The sequence below is a fragment of the Equus przewalskii genome, chromosome 1 (genome assembly GCF_037783145.1).
Source record: "Equus przewalskii isolate Varuska chromosome 1, EquPr2, whole genome shotgun sequence".
Classification (NCBI taxonomy): Eukaryota; Metazoa; Chordata; class Mammalia; order Perissodactyla; family Equidae; genus Equus; species Equus przewalskii.
The window spans coordinates 144,341,812-144,350,093 of record NC_091831.1 but is presented as its reverse complement, the minus strand read 5'-3'; the positions used below and the strand labels follow the sequence as shown (position 1 = coordinate 144,350,093).

General features: G+C 37.4%; 1 protein-coding gene across 4 annotated transcripts in view; it reads right to left on the bottom strand.

Annotated features, from left to right (window-relative positions):
- Positions 1-1,818: 1,818 nt before the first annotated feature.
- SLC30A4 (solute carrier family 30 member 4) overlaps positions 1,819-8,282 on the bottom strand; it is a 31,937-nt gene continuing 25,473 nt past the window's right edge. For all 4 annotated transcript variants that reach the window (XR_011528705.1, XR_011528703.1, XM_070581205.1 and 1 more), the window contains 3 exons: positions 7,819-7,924; positions 6,889-7,023; positions 1,819-6,280 (listed from right to left, as the gene is read on the bottom strand). Coding sequence is in view for 2 of the 4 variants with exons in the window: in XM_070581205.1 (XP_070437306.1) it covers positions 6,126-6,280; positions 6,889-7,023; positions 7,819-7,924 (396 nt within the window). In the remaining 2 variants the exon portion in view is untranslated. The remainder of the gene's footprint in view (positions 6,281-6,888; positions 7,024-7,818; positions 7,925-8,282) is intronic.

Sequence of the window (8,282 nt, the reverse complement as noted above, 5' to 3'; positions counted from 1 at the left end):
AAGTGGAGGAAGATGGGCATGGATGTTAGCTCAGGGCCAGGCTTCCTCAGCAAAAAAGAGGAGGATTGGCAGCAGTTAGCTCAGGGCTAATCTTCCTCAAAAAAAAAAAAAAATTATAATAGATCATAGTTGGAGTTGAATTATAATCAAAAAATGTTATTCTGCTAATATATTAAATAAAGCTGAAAGTTTAGCATAAGCTGGAGCTTGTAAGCTATTACCCCAAATTAGAATTTATTTTAGCATCTGATATGGACCAAAAAAGTGATATTTCAAAATAGAAATATAGCTAGGTAGACAAATAATATATAACATCTCTTTAATTACTGTATTACTTATCTATTACTGTATTAAAACTATTTTTCAAAAATAGTTGAGTCTTTTCCTAGGTAACTGGAAAACTTTAAAGAACATATTATTTTAAAAGCCTGATAACCAATTATCACCTTATTTAGCAAATAAAATGTGATTTCTTGTTTGTGAGCTGCCAGTTGGCACAAACTACATAAGGTACTCAACATACATACATTTTTATTTCCTTTATTTTTTGTCATAACTTAAGTGAAAAATTCAGAAGTCAAGTGAGTGAGCTTTACGTTGAAAAGCATTCTTGACTGATCCAGGGGACCCTGGTAGAAAACTGCCTCGCTAATGAACGTGAGATCATATGGCACATAGATGATGTTTGAAATCTTGCTCCCCAAGGGGGAGAAAGAAAAGGAAACACGTAGAGGGAGGAAAGGACCTCTGGAAAGGAGGAAAAGACTCAGGTAGCCCTCAGACTGACCCCACAGAAACTTCCAGGCGGCTCTTGAGGGGCTTGCTGCGTCCATATTTTCTGTTACAGCCTAAAGTGGTACAGCAGTGCACACCAGGGGTCGGCAAACTTTTCCTATGAAGGGACAGATAGTAAATATTTTATATTTGTTGCAAACACGCAGCTCTGCCACTGCCACGTGATAGCAGCCATGATGGAATGGGCGTGGCTGGGTTCAGGTAACTATTTATGGACACTGAAATTTAAAGTTCACATAATTTTCACATCATGAAATGTTATCATTATTCTGATTTTTTTTTAAACATTTAAAAATGTAAAAACCCTTCTCAGCTCTTTGGGTCACACAGAACAGGCTGCAGGCCGGATGCGGCCAGTGAGGTGAAGTTTGCTGACCCCTGGTCCACCCTATTGGAGACTGGTCAGGTCATTATTCTGACTTCACCACGGTCCCCACCAATCTTGCTCTCCCGGGGGCTGCTTTCTTTCCTTTCTGCCATTGTTGCTGGGGCTGTAGGGACATTAAAAGTACCTGGTTTAAAAAGATAAAGGTTCTTTTAATATCTCTTTTTATCCTATCTGGACGATTTTTTTCAGGTTTATTTCTTAAACACCTAAGAGGGCATTACAATCTGAGATTTTAAAACTAGATAGGTTATAATCTATTTTCCAATGCTTTTCTCTTTTTCATTTTTTTTTTTTTTTGAGGAAGATTAGCCCTGAGCTAACATTTGCCACCAATCCTCCTCTTTTTGCTGAGGAAGATTGGCCCTGAGCTAACATCTGTGCCCATCTGTCCCTACTTTATGTGTGGGGCACCTGCCACAACATGGCTTGACAAGCAGTGCAATAGGTCCGCACCTGGGATCTGAACTGGTGAACCCCAGGCTGCTGAAGCAGAACATTCAAACTTAACCGCAGTGCCACTGGGCCAGCCCCTCCAATGCTTTTCTTTTTGAGATGATTATGTTCTAAGGCCTACTACTATTACTTAGTCAATTTAAAAAAACCAGAAATTTAATTTAAGGGACTGTACATTTTCATTTAATAAACCACATGGCAAAACAATACTTTATTTAATAAATGTATAGGAAATTACAATTTGAAAATTGCAAATACAGTACATATACATATGCTATAATCTTAAATTACATGGACAAACCATAACTTCAAAATCTTTCTAAAATCAATCATATGCAAAATACCTGGTTTCTCAAGGGGCACATGGAAAAGTATATACAATTTCTTAAACTGTGATATGGCTTACTTATTAACATCTGTTTATTTAGAGAAGCATAAGCTTTCCAAATATACAGTATCTTCTGGGTGCAAAGCTGACATACTGGCACATTCCAATTCTGTGTTACAGTTATTTCAGAACATACTTAATTGCAATATTTAAATTGACACTGTCATAGATTTAACTGAGAAAGCCTTCATAAATGTTTTCCAATCTTACCAAAAATCAGAAAATGTTTGTTGGTCCTCACCACATGATTAGAAGAACAGATTAAACCCTTGGTAAGTGAGAATTCAATGACACGCTGACCTGAATGCACCCACACAATTCAATACAGCGGAACTCCCACAGCGATTTCTTCTCTCCAGTTTGCACGCTCCTACAACATCACAACCAATATCCCTGACTGGCAATCTGTAAAGGACATCTGAAGCCCTGTCTGGTGGGATGCACATAACAGATCTGTAGTTAGGGTTTGCAAATGGTATTTTGGTTAGAGAGATATTAAGCTTCATCAATTATTTGGAGATCAGACTTGCCTCCCCTCAACACAGCATATAGCAAGGTGTCACTATTCATTTGTGACTAATACCCAACTGGCTCATGAACTAAGCTTGGTTCAAAGACAAACTGAACCAAATGAACCAATCTTATATCTAGGAACACATTCTGTAACTTTAAATTTACTCTGTGTAAGGTATAGTCAACAGCAAAATTGCCTAAAACCATATTCCAAAGGGGCTCAAATTCTGTAAGAATGCCTTATTCGTTATGGGGAACCAATTAATATAAATGCATAAAAAGAAAATAAATTTAGCTAATTGTGCTTGTTTTGGAAATGAATGATTCTCTCTCCTGAAGTAGTGACAGTGGTGGTTTGAGGAAACACGACCCAGTCTTCTGAGCGAAGATCTTCTCTTGTGGGTGCGCAGGGCAGTCCATTTCGACCACACTTAAACTCTAAAGTTCAGTGAGTAGAGAACTCTGGAGCGGGAACCACCAGCTGTTAAAAAAAGGCTCTTCCCCACCTAGAAACACATTTATAAGTGGTGCTTTGTCTCTGAAAGATGGTTTTTCCTCACATTAAAATGACAGGGAAGCTCACATATCTGATCCTGCTTGTGTCTATTCTGGGAGAAGTCTACTAAAGGCAAACACTGTCAGTGAGGACACCTGGGTTCCAGAGACAGAGCCAGAACACTGAGACTCCTAACAGCAGGAAACTTGGTTTTAGAAAATGGAAATGAATCATCCAAAGTTGAAGAGGAAACAGTAAAATAAGAAATCCAGTGATTTGGCAAACAATACTGATGGGAGCTGCAGGTTGTGAAGATCTGGGCTCACGTTACACAAGGCACAGCTAATGGAACTGTATGCAGGAATCCAGTCGCTTCTAGTTCTGCATTTCAAAGCCCTCTAAAATATGCCTTATTGAACTACATCCCCCACATTATATTTCTAAGGCAGCATGGTCATTAATGAAACAATAGGTCTTTTCCTAAAATAAATCAGAAGGCTGCACCTGGCCAGAGTTGTGAAATATAGGTTTATGTACACAAGTAGCTCTTGATTATTTGCAAATGTTAATTAAAACACATTGCACTGAAGAACTGCCCAGTTTTTACGTTGTGATCTGTTTTCCCAGTGCAAAATTAACAATGCGAGGTGCCTATCCAAACTCAGCCACAGCTTTCCACAGGACGATGGAGAGCTCTTTCCCGGAGAGCTGGCTGAGGAGTGTAACTCGAGGGTGTAGCTCAGCGGGTGAAGCCGACCAAACGCTCTGTGTCAGAAGCTGTGCGGTCCCTGGTCGTATCTGCTACGTTCACGTCCTTCTCTGTGGGTATTGTCAAGTTCCAAAAAGTTAAATCTATCAGTTCTCAAATCTCACAGACCCAGTAAAATACAAATACAAAATCTGTAGTTCTTCCTACAAAAAAACCAAAGCACAGGAAACTTCATGTGTACCTCTCATTTTAAGCAGAACATGATAATTAAGATTTACAAAAATTTTCAGTGTTTCTGCATTTTACAAAAGGATCCTTTTCAATTCTTGAATGGATTTAATAAGAAAAGTCAGATACACCTGTTTAAGATAAAGGAAGGTTTACAAGAAACAAGCTCAGCAGATACAGGAAACTGCAAATATGGGAAAACCATTAGCATATAATGCACATTCTTTCTTTCGCTAGGTACCCAAAGTCCATAAATGCCCAGATGCCCACTGAAATCCCTCTCGTTTATTCTTACTTGCCTTCTCTATTCAAGAATATTTTGACTTAAACAGTTTATATGCTCCTAAAATTTTTGAAAAATTCAAATCATTATTGTAAGTAGATTCACAATAAGAATCCCATAAAGCAAAATTTTCAATTCAAAAAACACTTACTGGGTTTTATTAGGTACCGTTAACCCTTATCAACCCTTTACTGGATACCATCAACTCTTAACAATCTTTTAGGTAAATCCAGGTTTTATCTTAGGTTTATGTATAGTGAGGAACATGGCAGAAAGATGAAAATCTGTTTCCTATTCTTCATTTATAAGTCACCTGCATGCCTATCTAGGATTTCAATTTCACAACTTGTCTGGTACATTGCGCTGACGTCTGTTACTCTGCTCTAGAACTATATCCATTCTTGGTATAAGAAACTGTCTCTGTTGAAAACGGACTCCTAATGTGCATAAAGGTAATCTAACACCAACAGTTGCAAAATGAAACATGAATATTCACAGCTGCCTCTCTAACACAACTGTACCAACTAGGCTGCCTTTGGTTTGGAAACTTTTGCTTAGCCTCTCACCCACACAGATGTAATGACCATCCCTATTCCAGTGCTTTAAACACACACACACAAGGTCAAAACCCTTGAAAGTTTTGTTTTCTCAGAGGAGTCTCTTCCCTCAATCCCTTTGAGCATTTCTGCTATGGTATTATTGGAAAACCTCAAAATGATATCTTAAGAGTTTCTGGAATCCATGGAGCATCCCAAACCCATATCATCAAACAGAAATTCTCTCTGGAGGAACGTGGTTAATCTACACGTGAGAGGTGGGGATTGCAAACTGAACCTTGGCCCTCCAGAGTTTCACCCTGAAAAAGCCCACACAGATTAAGTGGCATGGAGGTGGGAAGCAACGTCCCTAGCGAACTTTCTGTACAAAATGTAAGGCAGTTCTTAGAAAGACAGAGGACCACTGTTTACATTTGCAGTCTCTTGCTGTTCTTAAGTGAAGATAATTCCATGAACAGTAAAAGCGATTTCAAGAAGACTTAAATTTGAAAGGCCACACCCCATCCTTGCTTCTATATTTTGTTTTAAATTATCATATAGTAATTTGCGTTTAAGATTAATTTCTGCCATTCAGAATAATACTTAAAATATTTCCTAAATAATGACAGTGACCACAATATGTAAAGATCTGGTTTGATAAGATTGCAAATAACCAAAAATGCTAACTTTGAGATTCAAAACCCTGTAACATCTGGAAAAAGTTGTTTATAAAGTATTAACTATAACAATAACATTAAGACTTATTTGTGAAATAAAACATCTCTGAAACACTTAGGAATACATGCTTATTCCACTCTCTGGATAATTACTAGTACTTTCTGAAATCTGTTGAGAAATAATTTCTGTAAAAACAGAGAGCTGGGTGTCAAATTCCAGAAGCTGGGTGGCTGGGTGTCAAGATTAGATAATAATAAAAAAAAAAATTCAGTTTTCCAGCACTGGCTTGATATAAAGTGGTCTTTAAAAAGGATTTTTAAATGCAAATACTGAATTCTTGATGCTTCCTCTAGGATAGGTACTCTGTCATAACTAATGACGTACGGTCTCGGATTGTCTTCTATGAGGTATCTGTAGAGTCACGTCTCATTCTGTAAACAGTGTTTTGGAAACGTCTTCATCTGAAAATCATGGTGAAGTCTCAGTTTACCATTAAAGAGAAACTAGCACTGTCAGGCTGGAGTGACCGTTTCGGCGAGCCTGGTGCTTGATATGGACACAGCTGTCAGGGATCCCATTTTCTCATTAGTTGTGCATTTATTGCTCTCAGGTCTGTGACTGCAGGAGAATAAGGCAGTAGTCCCCAAAACATATCAAATTAGGTGCTGGAACTCTGACAATTTGCACAAGTTCTGTCCCCTTCTTGCCTGTAACTCTGAAGCTGAATAGTACATTTATACATGCCGAACGTGTGCAATAATAAATGCTTTGCTTTGGACTGCACTTCCTCCCATTTAGATGAACTTCCAGGAACTGCAATGTCAAGAAAATATCGTTACTATTCATCGCATAGAGTTACACATTAGTGAGTAAGACACAGGGAAAAAACAACCTTAATATGACGTCAACATAGTTATGTTAGTTTGACTTCTATTCTCTTGAAGCTATTCTGTTAGAGAAGTATGTCAGTCTACAAAGCCAGAATGGCTTCTCATTATTCCAATCTCACTAGTCCACTGTCAGGTAGAGAAAGAATACAAGACATCAGTTACAAGTATTTCATCTTTTGCACTTTTAAAAAAAATCACATGCATGTATTATTTTGATTAAAAAAATAAAAAGCATCAGTCTGTGAAATGATTTAAAGAAATAAAAACGGAGTCTAGCTTTTCTTATGTAGGAAAAACATGGTAAATATATTAATGCCTTTAATCTGAAGGCAAAAATGAATCTGATCAAAAAATCAAAGAGATAAAAAATTACTGCTCTGCTAGCAATATTGACCAGCAATTCACCTTTTTAAGAGCCTCACCCCTCCCTTAAAACAAATCTTTCAGCAGAAAAGTCTTCCTACTTAATTATAAGCACAGATTCCAAAGATAGAAGTACACCAACCCCAGTATTTCCCATCAGCAACATACTTAGCTGTATATGTACTATGGCAGTAGGTTTTCCTGAAGTGAGAGACCAGATATTTAAATCTTCCACTGAATATACATCTTCTATTTTCATCAGGGATTCTTTGATATAGTCTACATTCAAATGGCTTGGTACACCTATTAGTTCAGAATATATCACTTATAAATAAAGTTTACTTTGGGAAAAAAGTTACACATTACTGATAGGACTTTTTTTCAAAGAAACCAAATGGCTTTACCAAATTCAGTTTAAACAAACACTTTAAAATATATTAATACTTTAAGATAAACCATGCACACACATATAGCAGGATATATACAAGAGGTTAATAAACACTTAAAAAAATGTTCATTCTTACTAAAAAGGAATGTCAAGCAAACCAGAATACTTCATTTAACAAATCAGCTAGGATAGACAAAAAAAAGAAAAAGAAGAAAAGAAAGGAACATCTACTGATGATAAACTACTATTGAGAACTTATATTTACACACTTATACATAATATCAGTAAGGCAGGGATGTTGAAAATACAATAAAGTAGCAAGTTAAAAGGAAATTAAGGAATTAATAAACGACTAAACACAACTGCATTAAGAATCAGAGTTGCATTCTTGTCCTAGCTCCACAGTTTATTAGCAGAGTGACCTTAATCAAGGTATGTTACCCCTCTCAACCTCAATTTTCTTCTTGGTAAATGGGGATAACGTCTGCCTTAACCTCCTTTTCTTAGCTATTATAAGGATCCCACAGGTAACAGGGAGAGTGCATTGATTCCTATATGTCAGATGCACGTAAGGTGGTGTTACCACAGCCTGATAAGTATCAGTAAAAAGAAAGGAAAAGACATGGCTCCTACCCTTGAGTGTCTCCCTAACCCCCAGTCTGATTTAGGGAAGTAATAAGCCCACAATGGGGATGTTAGTGAGATCTTACCTTCCAGTATTATAACTACTGTGTCCCATATGATGCGAAATGTTGTAAAAGCCACAAGTAATGAAAATACATATGTACAGATGGGATCGGCAATCTTGTATTCTGGCTGAAAGGTGACAGATCAAAATTGTGTGATTAAACATAGACAGACATAAAACAGACTGTAAAGGAAAGCACAGCATACTCTTTCTCCTGTTCTGTAGCTTTCTTTAGCAGGACTGGATCTTGGATATTGCAAGTGAGAAATGTCTTCACTCTTTGTTAGACTGTTTAAATGCCCTTCCTTGTAGGACCTATTTCTAGAAGTTTAATCATCTGTTCTCTTGTTTTCCTCTGTGCCGTCTCTAAATCTTCCACCCAGAACCACAGGCAATCAGAGCTGGAAGGAGTTTTAGCAGCCATCTATCTGGTCTAAGCCCCTCATATGAAAGAGGAGGAAACTCAAGTTTAGAACTGAGGGACTT